The 21,910-nt window shown below is 39.0% G+C and overlaps 1 protein-coding gene across 6 annotated transcripts in view; it reads right to left on the bottom strand.

Moving 5' to 3' along the window:
* GNB4 (G protein subunit beta 4) overlaps positions 1-21,910 on the bottom strand; it is a 116,761-nt gene that overhangs the window by 21,481 nt on the left and 73,370 nt on the right. For all 6 annotated transcript variants that reach the window (XM_039487855.1, XM_039487854.1, XM_039487857.1 and 3 more), the window contains one exon: positions 4,948-5,049. In XM_039487855.1, the coding sequence (XP_039343789.1) occupies positions 4,948-5,004 (57 nt within the window). In that variant the 5' untranslated portion in view covers positions 5,005-5,049. The remainder of the gene's footprint in view (positions 1-4,947; positions 5,050-21,910) is intronic.

Here is a 21,910-nt window from a genome sequence, read left to right as displayed (position 1 = left end):
ACCTTGCGACCTCCTGAGGGGTCACAACATCCAAGTTTGAGAACTCCTGATATAGCACCTTACATGTTCAAGGCTCAGCTCCTATTGAGTTCAGTTGTAGCTATGACTGCTCAGCACATCTGCAAATCAGACCCCAGGGTCTCACTTTGGGTTCTTAGAAAATAAGTAATACAATTAGTGACCACGAGTGAAAAATTTTGTTTAAGTGACTAGGCCAGTATCAGATAGTAACTCTGTAGTGCAGTGTGCTGGTATAGAATCCAATTCTCCAGGGCAGTATTTAACTGCCATAACCATAAGACTCTCCATTCTGTTCCTTCAACCTCCTGCCTCATTCACTACACACCTTCCAAATGACAAATGAGGCAGGCATCCTGCAGACAACAGCTGCTTTCACTACCACAAACATAATTCATCCCCAAAGCTAACACAGTCCTATGCACTAAATAAGGCAAGGATCTTGTGAAAAAGCTAGTCTAATTATATGATCCCCTATCATCATGATGCATATACACAGAGACAGACAACCTTAATTCTGGTATTTCACAGGGTTTGATTGCTAGACTTTGAAACCCTAACACTGTTTTGTATGTGCAAATATATACATTTTGGTAGTGCCCAAATTAGCACCAAGACCCCATTATAGATTTAACGTCAAGGTTGAACCTTATGTGCTGCAATTGATTCTAATTTAAGATGCTGCTAATTTAAATATCTTTAATCCACTGATTTAGGATACAACACTGGTATAACATTTTTAAAGAATCTCAGATATCCCAAAACATAAAAAGGTTTGCAAGTAACCAAGACAGCCTTCATTATATCTATATGATCTATTCACTCTCTAGAGAGGATTAAACAAGTCTCATCACAATCCTGTTCTACGACTCAGTTTTGCCAGAAGTACATTAACCTACCTGCAATTTCATAGACAAAGTTATGCTAGGCTAAAATATTTGAATGTCTGAGGCAATTCAAACAAGACATTTGGGGGATATGAGCATTCAAACACAAAGCATTCTTGCTTCTTGTACATTTTATTATTTGATTCATCATATCTCCTCCACCTCTATTAATCCATTGGTGAGGACTGATGTTTTGGCTAGATTTTGTTTGTTTTTTAAAGAAAGAATTTAGCGAGAGAATAACATTCAACTAAAATAGGCTGCCTAGCCCTCTCCTTCTAGCTCTAGCAGCTGGCATCCATTAAACCAATGGGAACCATAAAAGATTTTGGGGGGGAAGTACCACCAATATTTACATATCTAGGATGTTTATATGTAAAATAAATGTGATGCTAAGGAAGCCCAAATTACAGATACATATAGTAAATCCATTTATTTCAACAGTCCCATACATCCTATGGACCAGTTTTTTGAGAGAGGTGGTTTAGCATTTATAACAAAAAAAGAACATGTGAAGATGTAAGAGCCTCATCTTTGAAACACTTTGCAATGCCCCTCATCTAAATCTACACCTACATTTTGGCTTATTTGGAGAAGGTTGAAAAATAACTAATGAAAATGTGTATTTGCTATTCTCTTACTAGAAACACAAACTATGTGAGCAATCAAAAATGGTCATTTAGAATTAGGACATTATATCATGTTTACCATCAGCAGTACATCAAAATAAGAACTACTGTATCCTACCCTCCCAAACCAAAATTCAGAGCAAGAACTTAGAAAGAAAAATTTGAACTGATTTAACAAGTAAGCAAGATTGACCCCCTCACCTAACTGAAATATTAGTCTAATTATTTTCTTAAAAACTGACCAGATTGTGCAATGTGACCTGAACTGGAAACATTACAAGCTATTAACTAGGCCAGAAGAAATGTTTCAAGGACTCTCTCAAGTTATCTTTGAGGTGTTTCAACACTGACCCAGAGTTTTGGGAAGATCTCGCTCATGATCGTTCTACCCGGTGAAGCCTCATTCCATACTAGAGCTACAGTCTATGAGCAGAGGAGAACTGCTGAGGCAGAGGAGAAGCGCCAGCAGCATAAACATGGCAACAGCAGCATGTCCGCTGTTAATCAAGTAACCCATAGCAGTATTTTGTGTTCAGTGTGCCACAGACAGTTCAAAGCTCAAACTGGCCTAATCAGCCACTCACGTGTTCACAGAAACCAAACCAATCAGTGATATCTTCGAACTTGAAGGACAGACAACAGTAGTGTATAGGAATACAAAATTACATTTTTTTATTTCTTTAATATATTGTGACTAATTTTATAAGGCCCCCAATCCTGCAATTTGAGCCATGCAAGCCAACACCAATGCCAATATAGAGCCCTACTGACTTCAGTGGTGCTTGTCATGGATGCAGAGGTACATCTGCCAGGCTCCAATTGCAGATGTGGGGCCCAGAGACATAGGTCTTACTAAATCCATTTTACCCAATTCAGTAAAGTTAAGTCTCCATATAAAAAATCCTGCTGGCTTCCTAGCTCCACAGGACATTCTTGTGAGGACATTCCTGAGAGGTCTACCTGTTCCACTGGCCAAGTAACTGCTCAGTAGGTATTCTGCACCACACCAGTCTCACTCCTCACCCAATGCGATTTCCTATAAGATGAGACTGACTACATCAGGCCCAACAGCAATGGGGCAGATACTTCCAAGGCATGTCATTTGGGGAAGAAATTGAAACATTATATTTACATCAACATTTGTGCAGCACTTAGTACACTGGAGTGCTAATGTAAGATTAAATTAAAATAATGGCTAATTTGAACCAAATTGCTGAGGTCAGCTAGGGAGAGTCCTTAGTGCTGTAACTCTCCTGACATTAACTGGCCTTGACCTTACTTTTGAATACATATTGGGAACGTTAAAGGACACAGAACTCTCCCCCAGATAACCTTGAACAGTCAGTCTCAAAAGAGCCCTAAATGTGCTACTACAAGCCTTTTTCCCCCCAAAAAACAATTAATGCATGGCAAATGCACAGCACATGGACAATATCTTCATCAGTAGTTCAATGCTCAAAACACTGAGTAGGCAGCAGATTATCACAAGACAACTGATGTCAGGTTGAAAGTGCTTATATACACGTTCATAAGCCGAATTTTTTTTTTTTTTTTAGTAAAAAAGGGAAGCACCAGAGAAGGGGGTCGGCTTATGAACGGGTATAGAGAGGGAGAGGTGGGACACAGCCCCTCCCCCCCAAAAGAGGGAGCAAGGAGAGGCAGCACAGCCAGAAGGGAAGAGGTGGGGCCAGTGTCTCTCCACTTCTGGCCACGCTGCTCTCCCCTCAGCCGCCGGCTGCTTCGGGACTGGCAGGCTGCAGCCGTGCTGCTCGGCCCCACCCCCCAGAGCAGGCTGTGGCCACGACGCCGGAGCACGTTGCAGCCGTGCCACCCAGCCAAGCCCGCTGGAACATGCTGCGGCCGCGCTGCACTGCCCAGCCTGCCGGAGCACCTCCAGCCAGGTCAGAGACATCCTCCTCTGGCCCTCCGCAGATAAGGGACGGGGAGTGTGTGGGGGTCCCGGCGTAGGGGTGGGGTTATGTGGGGGGTGGTCACAGGGGTTACTCCTCTGACTCCCAGCTTCTCCCCTCCCCCCCCCCAAAAAAAATTCCCCACCAGTTGCTGTCCTGGCCCATCAGGGTAAGCAGCTGGCGCACCGGGACACTTTGTTTACTTAGGTTTACCTCCGTGCCTGCGGACGCTTGAGGTAAACAAAACCATCTCGGCCCCTCAGCGGCTTATCCTGATGGCCCGGGAGCCGAAGTTTGCTGACCCCTGAATTACAGGGTTGGTTTATGAACGAGTTATAAAAATTTTCCATTTTTACTTATCCATTGGGGCAGGGGGGGAGGGGGGATCGGCTTATAAACAAATCGGCTTATGATCGAGCATATACAGTAATTACATGTAGAATCACCACATAATGAAATTGACTAGGACTAAAACTTCCTTTGTGTGTCTCCAGGTAAAGCATTCCTACTCAGGTCTAGTCCAAAGACTCTCAAACTTCATTGCACCGTGACCCCCTTCTGACAACAAAAATTACTACACAACCCCGGGGGGAGGGGGGGGGGGCAAAACCTGAGCCCACGCAACCCCCCCGCCCGGGTATTAGGGGTGTGAGAAGCAACGCCAAAGGGCTTCAGCCCCGGGCACGGGGGCCTATAATCTGAGCCCGCCACTCAGGTCTGAAGCCCTCAAGCTTTACCTTCAGCCCAAGGCAGTCGGGCTTGGGCTTCTGTCCCAGGCAACACCAGCCCTGGTGACCCCATTAAAATGGGGTCCCAACCCACAGTTTGAGAACCGCGGATCTAGTCTGTAGATGCTGCATGTTTAGAAAGAAAACACAGATAAGACTGGTATCCTACATATTTTTCACTGAGAACTGTCACTGAATTTTTGATGTATTCTGCAATAGCTTCTTGACAGACCACTAGATACCATGCAATAAATCAGTTTATTGGTGTTGAATAATTTGAATTAAAACAGAGCAGGAGAAAGGGAAGATGCGCATTTGAAAAATAATTTCAATGGGAAGAGAAGGAAAAGGAGCACAGGCATGATTCCTGACCCTGGATATCGTCTCTCAGTCAGTGCTCAAGCATTTTACCTAACAATCAGGAACAATAGTAGTGGAAAGGCTAGTAGTAGTCCAAAAAAGTTAAATTTTCATTATCAGTGTCCTTAACTAGTTCTCGTTGTTCCTGGGTTTTGGAAGTTATGTAACTCCTTACCACAGGAATCCAAAATATTGGGTGACACTCCATATCATACTAAATTGCAATACTAGACATAAATGTATGAAAATTAGGGGTGGAGTTTCAAGCTTTTTGAACCTTTTATTGACTTAATCCAATGTGAAAAGATGTTAAGTGTTGCATGACTTACACATCAGTGACATATGTACTACTTCATTTTTTCCACCAAGTTTTTCCTCCAAGGTAACTAAGGGCTGGGGAAATAGTAATTCTTACTCTGATTTGATTCCGCAGTTGCTCCGCTTCTTGCCGTAACTGTTCCAGTTCACTCATCCTCTTGAAGCTGTTTCTCTCTCACTGTTACAGTGCAAAGAAAATCTGCCAATTTAAAAAAAAGAGGGGGAAAATTAATTTCCATTGTCTAGACCCCATTTCCATTTCCAAGGGGGGGACAGGAGGGGTTCAGAGCTTCAGCGGGAGCAGGGCTGAAGTCCCGAGCCCCATCAGATGTCTCTTGTGGGGCTAAAGCCCCGAGCCCTGGCCCCCGTCAAGTGTGCCCCAGTTCTCGAATTTCTGAAGATTGTTAGATGCGACTCGGAGGGCCAGTAAGTTTGGACACCCCGTGCTATATCATGAACAGTTTACAAAGCAACTGTGAACAGAAACACCAGCTGCAATTTAGAAAGATCTATTAATGAATACATGTAGATTTTTAGCTTTGTTTTTCACTCGCAGACCTCTCTAAATGTAGATGTTTCAGCCTCTTCAACCCAATTTGTTAACAATAAGCAGTGACACTGCTCTAGATCCTATATTTACACTAAACACTTCTATAATGCAGAAGTCCGTACAAGACAAATTCACAGGAAGACATTTTTTATAGAGGTGAGAGTTGTCTAATAGTCAGTGCACAGAATTTGGAGTCAGTAAGTCAAGTTCAGTTATCAGATTTTCCACTGGAGCAGGATGTTCTTGGTGAAGTCACCGTCTCTCTTTCCACCATCAAAGTTATTTGTATTGTGCTAGCACCTAAAGGCCTTAATCAGGATCAGCATCCCTATGTGCTAAACACTGTGCGACCAGAGCGTATAAAGTGGTCCTGCCTTGGAGAGATTGCAATCTAAACAGACAATGCATACAAACAGTAGGAGATGCGAACAAGTAACTATCAGGTTTTGCAACTTTTAACATTTTGCTTGTATTATTTTTGTTTACTAGTTTCCCCAAATCATTTCTCTATCCCAGCCCCAGTCAGTGACACCACGATTGCTGACTCAGACTCTCAATCCAACCTGCCCACAGAAAAACAACCCCCCCTCCGTAAACACAATGAGCACAGATCTGGTGACATCTGAATGCTTTTTAGAATGAGATTGGGTCTGTGAAGCACTAGGCAAGAGTACTGTTACCACAGAAGGGAACATTTAGATGGTTACAAATATTAAAGATAAAGATGTGGCCAGTTAAGGAAACGTATTAAGTATCTTATCTGAAACACCTAGATATGGCACCTCTAAATTCTTACTGGGAAGAAATGTCCAACATCTTTTCCAGACTATAGTTAGCTACACATGATTACTATAAGCACTTCATTAAAAATGGAAGATTGAGCAATATTCACCCAGTTTATTACACTGAAACCTAAAATAATCAGCCATAAATACGGGAAAGTCTGATAAAGCAGCAAATCAAGCTATCATCCCACATCCCTCACCCCAAATTCCCAGAACACTGCATCCAGCACTGTTTCTAGTTACCATGTCCTTCAATCTCACCTAATGACACACCTGTTCTACTAGATCAGGGATCGGCAACCTTTGGCACACAGCCCGCCAGGGTAAGCACCCTGGCAGGCCGGGCCAGTTCATTTACCTGCCGGTCTGCAGGTTCGGCTGATCGCGGCTCCCACTGCCCACGGTTAGCCGTCCCAGGCCAATGGGGGTTGCAGGAAGCAGCGCGGGCCGAGGGATGTGCTGGCTGCCACTTCCTGCCTCCCCCATTGTCCTGGAGCAGCGAACTGCGGCCAGTGGGAGCCGCGATCAGCCAAACCTGCGGACTCAGCAGGTAAACAAACCAGTCTGACCCGCCAGGGTGCTTACCCTAGCAGGCCGCGGGCCAAAGGTTGCCAATCCCGGTACTAGACAGACGCTAGGCATTTCATATGGCCTTGAAGGGCTTGTCTTCACTGCAACAGTTGAGTTACCACACTCTAGTTACCTGGAGTGAGAGCAACCACAACTCAAAAACAACACTGGGGTTACAGAGCCATTTCATTAGCAGCACAGAAGATTAGATTAGTTGATGATGAGTGGTATCTTGACTTGAGCTGATGCAACCCCACTGCATTAGGCCTCCTATCAACCCCACACACACACCCCTCACTTCACCACACAGAGCAGCTAGCAGAAGGTTAAAGCACTACTTAACTTGAGCTAGAAATTGTGTGTGTGTGGAGGGGAGTTAGGGATAACAACGGAGTTATAACCTAAGGCTATGTCTACATTGCACACCTTACAACAGCATGGCTGTGCTGCTGCAGCCACACTATTGTGAGGTATGTGGTGTAGATGCTCTTCATCACCAGGAGAGACAAAATAAAACCACCTCCAATGAGGGGCAGGAGCTTCATCGATGGGAGAGTGGCTCCCATCAATGAAGCGCTGTCCACACTGGTGTTTTTCATCATTCAAGGAGGTGCTTTTTTCACACCCCTGAGACACAAAAACGTTTTAATGGTTAAAGTACCTGTGTAGACAAAGCTGAAGAGTGAGCACAGTGCTCTACAAGCTAAGAATGGGAGGTCATGGCTCCAAGTAGTTTACAAACAAATTAATACATCGCCTCAGGGTGTTCTTAGGAAAGGACATTAAAGTGCCTTTTGATAAGTTTTAAATCAGCTACTACAGTTGAGATTCCCCTCTCACTTCTCCAACCCAAATATAAACATGTACGACAAGCTCTATCAATACCTATTTAATCTTTCAAACACTTTGATCTTCTCATGCTTCCAATATGTATCAAAGTCAACCTGATACTTCAGTTACTTATCCTTGAAATAAAGATTGTAACTATGCCTGTATTCTCTCCTATGAATCAAAGTACTTGATGTTTACCAGGAAGATTGTAAATCTAAATAAATATTTTCAACTGGATATCATACCATTGTCTATACCACTCATTACATTCACAGGTTTGACTTTCCTACTTTAAATCTATAAATTCTATGTCATAATCAGAAGACATTACAAGCACTATGAAACTTTTCGAGGCGATTATTACTTTAATTTACCATCCGTTTCCTACTTTACTCTCCCAGTGTACTGAACGCACTAATAGTAGGCATTATTAGTGAAAGATGAAAAATAGTGAACACTAGTATGATGTGCATTCTTTCTGAAAATAAATAAAATCAAATATTAAAAATTGCAATCACTAGTATGTGTGCTTATATGGCTGCCCTGGTCCCTGTGGTTATTTCCTCCTAGAAACAGTCAATTTAAAGCCTAAGCAACTTAAAAAAAAAAAGTTAACTGCAACTTTTACCAAGTACTATACTTGTGTCAGTGTCTCACTGTCAACTGATGGTTTTACTATCAAATTTTCCTATTTTAAAAATATATTTTCCCTCCCGTTCCAGAACCCTGAACCCACACAAAAGAAACGGGAAATTAGCTACACAGATACAAAATACTGTCAAATGCACAAACTAAAAAAGATATTTGGCTAATGTTTCAATTACAGTAATCTTATGTGCTTATTTTTAAGAGGAGGTTAAAACATTTCTGAGACGCTGTATTTAAGTTGATGGTGTCCCTGTAACTGGATGCAAGTTCTTCTGGGCACAAAATCAGTTTTTGTTCTATGATGTGCCATGTAGATCAACAGTTAACTGTAAATAGTACCAATATAATAAATTATACTCCAAGACTGGCTGAACTATTTATTAAACTTTAGGCACATTTTTGTCAGCCAAATAGCTAGTAGCAGGTAAAAATCAGGATGCTAGTCTGAGAAAAACTTCATTAATAATGTCTGAACTCTACAAGTATACTATTGTTACATAGAAATATGAAGAGCATGCTCTATATATACTTCATATTTGAAGTCAGGTAGAACATTAAGCTAGATGTCAGTAACTAAAGTCTGGTCTACACTACAGACCTGTATCAGTCTAACTACGTCGCTCAGGGATGTGAAAAATCCACACATCAAGCCATGTAGTTATTGACACTAGGGCTGTCAATTAAGCAATTAACTCAAAACTAATTAACTTGATTAAGAAAGTTAATCACAATTACTCGCAGTTTTGATCACACTGTACAACAATAATAGAATACCAATTGAAATGTATTATAAACATTTTTGGTTGGTTTTTTTTGTTTGTTTTTTTACATTTTCAAATATTTAATTACCACACAGAATGTACAGTGCTTACTTTCTATTACTTTTATTACAAATATTTGCACGGTAAAAAAGATAAATAAAAGAAATAGTATTTTTCAATTCACCCCATAAGTACTGTTAGTGCAATCTCTATATCATGAAAATGCAACTTACAAATGTAGATTTTTGTTACATAACTGCACTCAAAAACAAAACAATGAGAAACTGTAGAGCCTACAACTGCACTTAGTCCTACTTCTTGTACAGTCAATCGCTAAGACAAGTTTGTTTACATTTACGGGAGATGCTGCTGCCCGCTTCTTATTTACAATGTCACCTGAAAGTGAGAACAGGCGTTCGCATGGCATTTTTGTATCCGGAGTTGCAAGTATTTACATGCCAGATATTCTAAACATTCGTATGCCCGTTCATGTGTCGGTCACCATTCCAGCGGACATGTTTCCATACTGATGACGCTCACTGGAAAAATAATGAATTAAATTTATAACTGAACTCTTTGTGGGAGAATTGTATGTCTCTTACTCTGTTTTACCCACATTCTGCCATATACTTTGGGATATGGCAGTCTCAAATGACGACCCAGGAGATGATGTTCAATTTAAGAACCAATGTGAGATTTCTAAAAGATAGCTACAGCACTTGACCTAAGGTTTAAGAATCTGAAGTGCCTTCCAATGTGTGGAACATGCTGTCAGAAGTCTTAAAAGAGCAACACTCCGATTTGGAAACTACATAATTAGAACCACCAAAAAAGAAAATCAACCTTCTGTTGGCGGCATCTGACTCAGATGATGAAAACGAATGTGCATAGGTTCGCACTGCTTTGGATCATTATTGAGCAGAACCCATCATCAGCACAGAAGCATGTCTTCTGGGATGATGGTTGAAGCATAAAGGGGCATACAAATGTTTAGCATATCTGGCATGTAAATATTTTGCGACATCAGCTACAACAGTGCCATGCAAATACCTGTTCTCATTTTCAGGTGACATTGTAAATAAGAAGCGGGCAGCATCATCTCCCATAAATTTAACAAACTTGTTGGTCTTAGTGATTGGAGAAGTGGGACTGAGTGAACCTCTAGGCTTTAAAGATTTACATTGTTTTGTTTTTGAGTGCAGTTACGTAAAAAAATTCTACATTTGTAAGTTGCATTTCACGATAAAGAGATTGCACTACAGTACTTGTATGAGGTGAATTGAAAATACTATTTCTTTTATCTTTTTTTACAGCGCAAATATTTGTAATAAAATAACAGAAAGTGAGCACTGTACACTTTGAATTCTGTGTTGTAATTGAAATCAATATATTTGAAAATGTAAAGAACATCTGAAAATATTTAAATAAATGGTATTCTATTATTGTTGTACAGTACGATTAAAACTGCAATTAATTGCAATTATTTTTTAATCTCAATCTTTTTTAATTATTTGACAGCCCTAATAAATACTATGATTAATACTTTTCAAACTTAACAGGATTGATGATTCACTTATACAAATTCAGGCTCCAATCCTGCAGACATATATGCATGTGTAATTTTACTCACATAAGTAGTTCCATTTAAGCTCTTGAGGATACTCACATGAGTAATATTGTGTCCAAACATATGGAGGACTGAGCCATGCCTTGTGTGTGCAAACATGCTCATTGTACATTAAAATACCATTCTGAAACACCACCATATTATACATTTTGTAACGGTTTGATTTTGATAAGGCTAATGTTATAGTGAAGTGGTAGTTTACATGCTCATCTTCAATAAACATTTACTTAAATTGGACAAGGCAAATAGGTTTCTGTTCTCTGAGAAGGGATCAGAAGGAAAGGAAAGTTACTACTGCAAAGCAGCAACTCAGAATGAATAGTTGAGTTGTTTACATATTCAGGATGTTCTGCAGCACAATGGTGAAATACTTCCTAGCTTAGTGAAACTATGCATGACCTAAGCACTGTTAGCATAGTCGTTTTTGACGCCTTAAAATCACAAATATTGAAAGATCATTTACTTGCCACTCAGGAATCCATGTTTATATTTTGATCCTCTTTCAGTCTAAAAAATAGATTAAAAAGGGTAGCAAGTTCAACAAATCTTTAAAAAAAATTCTTATTGAGCTTTCCTGATTTTATTTGGGACGCAAATTATGTATGACAACTGAATGACCAAAGCCTACAGATATCAAAATCTCTAGCTGGGCTAGAAGCAATGTTCCCTCTAATTTTTTACAGGCCGTGTGCACAAAAAATGTCTTCTGTGCAAATTGTTGTTTCTGTGCAAATTTTTGTGCACACAATGTTTCGCCATGTGTGCAGGGTTTAGGATCTGTATGCGCGCACACAGCTTAGAGGGAACAGTAGTTAGGACTTGTTTAAAGTAAATATCCTGATGATCTAGAGTAGCTATAGAAATTCGTATTACAAAGTAATCATTATTTTGAGTTTTAAAAAGTCTTCTCCAGTCGTGCAACAGCTCTCTGCTAAAATAAAGTCGTGCCAACTCAGAGTTACACTGCATTGATATATTTCCACTGCCCAGAGATTTTTGGAAAAGAAGATTGCCACTCCCAAGGCACTGAAGAAGGCTAGTGTGGGGGTACTTTTTGCATTTCTAATTTTACTTGTATTGCACTTTTGATTCTCTTTTCTCTCTCTCTCTCTTTTTAAAATAAAGATCTGCAAACATAAAACTTACACTGTACAAGCAAACAGAGGACATAGTCCCAACCCTAAGGGCTTCAGACACTTCTGTCTCTGCACACACCACACACAAGCACACCCCCACCCTTTTCATCCTCCAAAACTTAATTCAACATTACGTAGTTTTGAGGGGTGCAGTTCTACATTATTGGAAATTCCTGCCATATTTATCCACAAATAAAGAAAACCCAGAACCTATTCAAGCACTATATATACTCTGAAAAGAATTAACAGATATAAAAACAAGTTTAGAAGGAAAACTTCAAATCCTAAATTGTGTGATTTGTTAACACTGTAGATCTAAACTTTTAAATAGTATTTACTTTATATAACTTCCTCCAACCCCCCTTTCCTCCCCAACATTTGCAGAATAGATGGTTCCTTAGTTTTATCCAGTATTTAGTGAAACCTTTAGTTTCCCCAAGAACAAAACAGGAAATGGGCCTGGGTGTGACCTTGCTCTCTAAGGTCACAGCTATTGTTGCGCTTCTGTACATTTTGGAAGTGTTTTAAAATAATGTGCCTCCATTATAGCTCTGGTACAAAAACAGGAAACAATTAACCAACGCCTCTTAAGAGGAAGGATATTAGCAGAACATATTTAAAATAAATATCAATTTCTTATGCAGATTTATGTATAAAATATTTTAAGGAAGAGCAGGAAGAAGGTATTCTGCACAAAATGTTTTTTTATTACATTTAATATTACTCAGAGGAGGAAAACACAAGACAAGACTAGCTTTACTTATTTTACAGGTCTCACAACATCCAGCCCTTCATTGAGTTGTGTCCCACTAACACAACTCCAGCATGTACCATATTGGTACATTTTTACTATCACACAACCCCACTAGAGTTTGGAACAGATTCGCAGAGACTCTGGTAAGTCACTAAATAATGATTTTTTTCCAAAAAACCTGCTTCATTCTGTTTAAGGGTACAAAATCTTTAATTATATTTTAAAAAATTCTAATCATGCTGAAAAAGCTTTGGTTATGTAACTTGTTTCCAACATAACACTGAAACAGCTAGACACTGGAAATTTTGTATTGTGTTGCAATAGCTGCAGAGGTACTAAGAAAGTAATTTGAACCAGATCCCCACCAAGAGATTAAAAGTACCTAGTTCTCCTTAGGATTTAGGTTTTAAATGTATCTCTAAATCTTCAATATGCTTTTCATCAGCACACCAGACAGATACTCTGGTGACTAAGAAACTGTAGCTAACAGAGGCCTTTCAGCTAGACAGTTATATCAGACTCAGAACTGAACACAGATATAAGCAGAATATGATTTTGCAGGATTCCTGATATATATATGTGCAACTTGCAAAGTACAAGACAGTATATGCATACATAACATTCTGGTTTGATCCAGTTTTAGAGGAATACTGCACTACTTTCCAAGTCTGCACTTTGGTCTGGGTAAGGATTTTCCGTGGAAGACAGATTAAATATGGCATAAAAAGTGACTAACAGAAGTATGAAACATTATGCAGACAGAATTATACTATTTTTATATATACAAACTATGGAAAAGTGATAAAACAAAATCTGAGCTAATCTTTGTCACATGCATAGTGGAAATATATTTAATAGAAAAATTAGTAGCTGAACTAATATTTTACGCACAAGAGGAGGGATATTTGAGTTTACTTTTAAAATGAATTTTGCTATCCTAAACCAATTACATACGTAAGAGAAATCCTAGAAATTAATGTCTAAAGAAGGCTTTATTTCTAATCTATTTGCCTATTTATATTTGATTCAGGAAAGAATACTAGAAAATAGTAAACAATTTCAATATTAGAGTCTTACATAAAGTCCTGTATAAAAGTGTACTCTGAGAGGTGCCTTTAAAAACTGACATTTTAGCATTATGTATCTATCACCTTCATTTCAGTTAAGTAAAAAAAGTTTTTTTTTCCTAACTGCCATCCCTGCAAACTCAACTTGTGATCTAAAATTCAATTCTTCTTTCTTGTTTGCTCATCACCACATGTAATAATGTTTCTCCAGCGGAATTTAACAATCATGTTGGTTACAGCAAGACAACCCAGCTCACTCACAGAGCAAGTGATTCTGCAGTTTAGTAGAAAGGTAGAAAAGAATGTTAGCAAACAGAAGCAACTCTGAAAACAGAGCAGATGTTGATAAAGGCGGTGCTAGTCAGTCACTTTTCTGAGCAAAACCACAATTACAAGCCACATAATATTTAACTACTTGTATACTAGAACATTCAGATAGAGCTGGAAGCGACTCCAACAAATTTATGCTACTTAACAGAATAGAGCACTGCTTCTGAAGTGACACTTAAATTATGACAGAAGCCATTTTGGTTTGAACTGATTTTCAACAGTAACAAATTAGGTTTGGGGATTTAAAAAACAAACACACACACACACACACAAATGTAACCAATCCTGTGATATTTGCTAAACTGGTTTATTGACCTTTTATACTAAGAAAATATTCTGAATGGAGAACTATTCTCAAGCAAGTCTGGGGTTGGCATGCACACACAGCTAGTCAAGCAGCTCTTTAACCATGTATGCATGAACATACACTACAGTATGAGTGCTAAGCAAACGAGCAAACAGGAATGCAATTTAAAACTGGAAGTCAGTTTCTACATTTTAGCGTATTGTACACAATCTTAGAACAAACAGACATGTTTCATGTCAAAGTGACTGTTCACGTGAATATATGCAATTTCTGATATGACCATTTAATTTTACAGAACAGTGACATTCTTGTTTACTCAAAGGGCAACTATAACATAGCCCAGCAGTACCAGCTACATGCATTTCACTGAAAGCAATGTACTACTATATAACAGTCATTTATAAAAAAAAAAAAATTAGATGTGTAATACAAGTAGTCTTCTACAACATCCCCGCACCCCCATTTCTATGGTACTGCTGTTAAAGTGAGGCATTATGCTGTCTGCATAATTATGCAGCTGGGAATTTTAGTATACAGCTGTACCATCTGATACTGAAACAAGGGGATATAAACATTTGTCTTTTTACAAGTTACTGATTATCCAAATATATTGCCCTAAGTACCAACACTGATTTTGTTATGGGTTACAACATAAAAAATACCTTTTTGGTCAATTATTTCCAAGTTTAAATCCATCAAAAGATTAGATTAGACATTAGGCTTTTTGTTTTGACAAGTAATTTTTTCCTACTTATTTGTCATCCCCCCTTTTGTTTATGCAAATACATTACTAAGAAGACAGGGATGCTGTAACTATTACAGCTATCATTTATGATTATAAAGCATTCTGATGGCTTCTCATCTGTCTTCTAGAATTATACAAAAATGTTTGCTCAAGCAGCATCACATCCTTTTCAAAAGATCACTTAACAGCAGAAAAATTAACAGAAGCTTTTCTTAAGGATAAAGACTTCAGTGGTTTGCAAAAAATACTTCAGTATCACCTCTACTGAAATAAAGCAGCAAAATCCCTTGAAGAAAGATGTTACACTACATTCCAGAACTAGCATGGCACTGGCAGAGTGTTCTGGAAAATAAAGGTTGTGTTTATATAAGAAGAATCTGTACAATACTGTCAATTGTTAAGTGCAGGCAACCTTCTTGCTGAAAAATAAAGAGTCTGTTTCCTAATAGAAATTCCCTGGATAAAGCTGGTATTATGCTAAAAGGAAGTTTTAATTGAAGCTTCCTTACAGTACTAATTTATTTCACATGTATTGATGAAACTCTAGAAAGAAAAATTGTGATTTTAAATGTATTCCTGTTTCATTAACTTCTGAAATAGTTATTAAAATTCTAATTTAGCATTACTTGCCTGGTTATGGGAGAGAAGAGAGTCCATTTACAATTTCAAGGTGGGAGAGGGGGAGGAAGAGAAGAGAAAGTTCCAAATATACTTCTATATATATATATTTTCTATGCATCTTTCATTCCTTCAATATCTCAACTAAAAATAAGAAATGCATTCACTTTCATCTATGACCTTGATTATATGAGAAAGTTACACCAGTTTAATCTTTACCTAATGTATGCAAACTCCTGTATGGCTAAGACTTTTATTTAGGTTTTTAAATGGCTTTGCTTTGCTTTTTCTTTTCTTTTTTTTTTTTAAAAGCTTAAACCTATTCCTGATCAATTTTGGCTTTTTTCTGGTATAACTTGAGTTGATTGGGAACAGGTTTAAGCTAAAAATAAGAAAGCCATTTTTAAACTCAAGTAAGAGCATCATCCACACAAGTAGGCACTGATTTAGTTAAATAAATTTAAATTCATGTTAGGTTATACAGGTGAAACTTTCCCATGTAGACAAGGTCTAAGACAGGGGTTGGCAACCTTTGGCACACGGCTCGCCAGGGTAAGCACCCTGGTGGGCTGGGCCTGTTTGTTTACCTACCGCGTCCACAGGTTTGGCAGATCGTGGCTCCCACTGGCCACGGTTTGAAGTCCCAGGCCAATGGGGGCTGCGGGAAGCGGAGCGGGCCGAGGGACGTTCTGGCCGCTGCCAAAGGTTGCCGACCCCTGGTCTAAGAGTTAAATCCTGTGACCAGACAGTAAGGGTGTTCCAGCCTACTTCAGGTGTCACAATTAAATGCAAAAAAAGAGGATCTAGATTCTTGTTCCAAACATCTTAAGTCATACCAAACTGAATCATTTATACATAAAAAGGTTGGGAAAATGCTTATTATAAAAAACATAACATGACTCAGTTCTTCAGTTGCAGCATGAGACAAGTAACTTAGCCATACGTTTGAAACTTGCATTTTGAAAGAGTCACATATGCCGGATCTCTTCTCTTTACTAAACTGTGAATCATTCCCCCTCATATGATAGGGTAAGACGAAGCAGTTACCACATCTGTGGTCATCCTCTGTAGTTTCTATCCCAAGTGAAGGATCCACTGTGGCACAATAGACTTTTTTTTTTTTTAAATCACCTGTGCACTGTTTTTGATTTTGACAAGTGTAGATAAATGAAAAAAAGGGAAGGGGGATAGAAGTTAAACTAGTGCATGTACCCTGGGGTGCTTTTAAAGGTGTCATATCCTAATATCTTTTTTTAAACTTCAGGTTTTTTACCCATGAAAGCTTATGCCCAAATAAATCGGTTAGTCTTTAAGGTGCACCAGACTCCCTGTTGTTTTTGTGGATACAGACCAACATGGCTACCCCTCTGATACTTAGTATCTTTAAGAGGTAGTAGGCACAGCTCACCCTGGGCTCATCTTAGCCCCTTCAGAGGAGACAGGATGAGCTATCCAGTTGTTTGGGAGGATTCTGAGAGCCAGGCATTCAGGATAGTTAAGGAGCTCTAGACTCTGACAAGCAAAAGTACAAGTTTGAGAGGGAGAACCTGATCCCATTTTAAAAGCTAATTTCAGAGTTGAAAACCTAAATAGTGGCTCAAAGCTATTTAGTCTCTCCTTATTAAAGCGGGCATTTCCTTACGGCTGTGTAGCCCACTAAAACCACCTCTCCCCTACAGCTATACATCTGAACTTCCCAATCCATTATTCCTCAAATCAAGTATTAATCACAAAACAAGGAAAACAAAATATGAACGTCTTACAAAGAATATTTTCCGCCCTTCAGCCACATTTCATACATCTACAATAGAGCAATTTACTGTGTACTTGAAAACACACTAATCAATTTTAGCTAAATTCAAACTGTGAAAGATAAAATATATTTACACACTACAAATATATTAATACCAATATGCAACACAGACAGTTATATATCAACATTCAGAGCTACAAAATATGTCCAAGTCCCTTTGGCCCATAACTTTATGATGCAAATAAGTATTTCTGTGCTACTTCAGCTTTTATCAGCTGGCTTTTTTCTATTAGTGAGCATAAGAGGTATTTCTTCTTGCATTAAGCTTCAAAATATATCATGGGTACTGTTTCTGAGGAATAATGTTTTGTGCAAAGTTAATTTCTAAATTAAAATCAAAATAAATTGAGACAAACTATAAAGACTGAATCATGGATGGAAGCTAATGCAGTACTGCCAACCTCAAGTGTTCAAAAATCATTAAATTGGCTTAAAAAGAATAAAATTTATTATTTGTCTTCCGGTTTGAGCTTTCAGGGTACATTTGCTTTGCATTTTTCAGGTTTTCTCCACAACCATTAGGGTGAGACTCGCAATCTCACGATTCCAGCAGCTGGGGCTTTAATGCACACCAAACTATTGAAGAACTCATAGTGAGAATTGCCAACACTGGAAATTCCTTGATTAATTTAGCTATTTGCTTGGAACTCTGGACTTTCCACTTCAATCTTTTAAAGAGTTTTATTACCTTAGCTTACAAGCTGGCATGAAGTTTTTCCCTACAGTTTTCAGGAATGGAAATTTGTTCAAACTCTTAGATGAACAGCATTATCAAAAAAGTTTCAATTTATGGTTTTTTGAACTTTTATTGATATTTTATGTAGTTTTGGTCTGCTGCTACCAACCATACATCCATATAGCTGACTATCCCTGATCAGGAATCATAGAATTGTAGCACTGGAACGGACCTCGAGATGTCATCTAGTCCAGTCCCCTGCACTCATGGCAGGACTAAGTATTATCTAGACCAGGGTCGGCAACCTTTGGCACGCGGCTTGCCAGGGTAAGCACCCTGGCGGTTCGCAGTCCTAGGCCAATGGGGACTGCGGGAAGCGAGGGCCAGCACGTCCCTCGGCCCGTGCCACTTCCCACAGCCCCCACTGGCCTGGAACTGCGAACTGCGGCCAGTGGGAGCTGCGATCGGCCGAACCTGCGGGTGTGGCAGGTAAACAGGCAAGCCGCGTACCAAAGGTTGCTAGACCATCACTTTAATGACTTCCCTTCCTTGTCTTCAACCACCTTAACTTTTACTGAAGTCTGGGGAAAAGAACTATTTAGAGAATGTCCTCATCCACACAGGTCTCATTTTGACTTTTCCTGCTCACAAAAAGCAGAAGACACAATGCAATATTCCTCCACCCCACTTTGAACTTATCTGCTATATCATACACAGGAGTTTCTCCTACAGTCCTGCCCATGTCTTGCTAGTAATATCTCTGTGACCTAGATTTTATTTTTGGAGGTTCAGAGCAGTAGGGTTTTTTTCCTGGTCATTTTACTCAGTGCTCTGTGGATCGATATTCGTTTTAAAAACCAAGGAGTTCAGAAGAGGTAGACAATTTCTTGCCACAGATTCCTACATGTCAGCTGGGATGAAGGTATGAAAGAGGTACTCAGCATCAACAGCTTTACACATCAACCCTCAAACTCTGATACTCAAAAGTAGGGCTGACAAATGAGTTCTGCTCTATCTTCTGCAGGGGTCATGAGGAAAAATTAAATTTATTCGGAATCCATCCTATAGGTTCCTCATACACTGGAAATTAAAAATGACTTCTACAAAGCTAGAGGCAAAAACAGACAATGAAGGTTGAACTTAAAGCCTCCAAAGAAAAAAACCTGCAAAATCTTTATCTGAACTAAATAGTTAAAAAACATGGTTTGAGGTTTTGGTACAAGAATATTCTAGTGTGCATGAAACAAAAAAAAATTTCAAAAATAAATAAGAACTCAACTACACAGGTATTTGGCTTCTAAAGTGGTGTAGAAGGAGATTTTATAAACTATGTAAGACCATTGTGACACAGAAATATGAGCCTACCCTTTAAATTAGTCAATTTTTCTGTGTTCCTGTTAAACAATCTTATTTGGTACACCTCTAGAAGTTTTGCCGGTGAGGAAAGTTCTTATACCTTGAGTAAAAAGTCTGATTTCTCTAAACAAAGTTTTCAAAATTGGGACTTGACACACAAAGCATTCCTGCTATGAGAAAAGACGTTTTACAAGAAGTTTATACCCCTAGTTAGACCAGGCACAGAAAGCTAGATTTACCACTGCCGATGAACAGGATAACTTAATTGAGGATTTATTTCAGAAACATCACTCCAGACTTTTAGACTGTGTCTACACTAGCCTTTTCTCTGCCTACGTTTGCCTAACACTACTACCACAGGTGGCAGCACTAGCGGAAACCAAGCGATTTTAACCTTTGTCTCAGCTAAACATATCCAGAGCAGCTCTAGACTATCTAGTAGTTGAAGTGTTAAGCAGCCAGTTTACAGTAGCACCTGCCTTTATTGCCACAATAGTAGACCTTAACCAATGGTAGCAACAAAAGGAAATTTTAGGAAGAAGTCAGTGTAGACACAGGCTTATTTTATAAGATTATTACTACTGTTTCTCTTCTCATGTATGTTTTGTATATATTTTTTTTTACTGGTCAAGATTTATAGGCTAGGGAATGCTAAAGAGGTTTCACTGTGAAATTTTTAGATTTAAATAGGTTATTCACACTTCTTGTTCTAGTTATGTCAATATGCAGGGATCCAAACATTCATTCATCCACACTCAAGCGGGAAACTCTCTAGTGAGCATAGGAACCGATGACATCAATTTCTGCAGATGTTCAATTTCATGCAGCTGCTGTTTGGGAAAACTATGAGCAACAGCAAACTTATTCACATGGGAGAACGAGCATGAACTTATTTACAGAGGAGAATGACCCCAAAAACAGACACAGGGAATGGGTGGAATAGCAGACATATCTTTCTTCCCTATATCTTTGCAGCAGCCAGGAGGTTCTGAGGGAAGGAGTAGAGTATCTGCTATTCCATCCATTCAGTGCTTAAATAATATAATAAAGTATTATTCTGTAAAGATAAATAAAGCTAGCTACAGTATACTTCAATCGATTTCAAAGAAGATTACTTCCACCTTGAAGAAGCTAAGTTGAAATGTCATGCTCCTAACTTATAAAGCAAGAAAAATCATGAAGTTGTAGTAAACTGTTTTTTGAACTTCTGCATTTAGGACATCACAATTTGGGGGGGAAACATGCATTATAACCATATTATTTTTGCTCGCACCAGTTTTGATTTACATAAGCTTCTCTTGCATTTTGTGGGCCTTGATTTTAGGAAGTCTTGAGCACCCAAAACTCCAACTGAAATCAATGCGGGCTGTTGATGCTCAGCACCTCAGAAAAATCAGGCTCAGCACATTATTTATTAAAAGAAATGTTATTATTGTTCATACAGGAACTGTATTAGAATAAAAATGTCCTTGCATCCTGCCTGCAGCAGTGGTTTGTACATAATGCTTCAGAAGATGTAGGACTCTCATAAACCACTTACTGTACAATATTATAAAGTCAACCATAACACCCATCTAGTTCTTTCTCTCAAACACCACAGTAAATGAATTCTGGGCTCTCCCCCTAATCCCTAAATTAATTACTTCTGGTATTTTACTCACATGCCCTTTAATGAATTTGAGATCTCCCCCCCCCCCCCAATAAAAGAAATCTACCCATCAAATGAATATTGGGACCTGCTGCCTCTTTACAGGCTCTGGGATATGCAGGATGCCCTCAGCCTCCCAGTAACACTTCTCCCACATACACCCTTGCTCTCCCTCTCCTTCAAGAAAGGCAGTAAGGACTCCACTTCTCTGGTCTTCCCTTGTCTCCTCTCCAAAGGAGATGCTGCATCAGCACTACTCCTCCTCTCTCGTTCTGCAAAAGGACAGTAGCTCTTGATGCTCCACTCTCTCCCACCTCTCTTGAAAAAAAAGGAAGCAGCTCAGAGACTGCTCAGCTTCCTACCCTCATATTAAAGGAGCAGCAATACTAGGACTGCTCCACTGCTCATTCCCCACCCCAAACACACACAGCAAAGGAGTCAGGAGCCCCTATTCCAGTACACCATGAGGCAAAATATTTACTTCCTCTGGACAAAAGTTTTTCCATGCCATGACTCTGACCCTTCTTGAATCCTGACAGTTACCTTGGCATTCATATCACTGTCACAGTGGTATCTGAGAGCTACAGGTTTAAAATGCAAAATATTTTCTTTTTAAATTAGGGTTCAGCTATTGTTGTTCAATTGTTTCAAAATTATTAAATTAATCCCACCAGTCTTAGTGACTTACTGCTGTTGAAGATTTCCACAAATGTTATACCTCTGACAGCAACTCACTGTCACTATCCTCACGATATACATTTTCCCACAAACTTCTGTGATAAGGGCAAAAATCATTTAGATTCTCTGCAATTTCCTCAATCTCTTTGCTAAATTATGA

Source organism: Mauremys reevesii, linkage group 9 (assembly GCF_016161935.1).
Source record: "Mauremys reevesii isolate NIE-2019 linkage group 9, ASM1616193v1, whole genome shotgun sequence".
In the NCBI taxonomy this organism is placed as follows: domain Eukaryota; kingdom Metazoa; phylum Chordata; order Testudines; family Geoemydidae; genus Mauremys; species Mauremys reevesii.
Note: the sequence above shows the minus strand (reverse complement) of the source record. Positions and strands in the feature narration are given on the sequence as shown.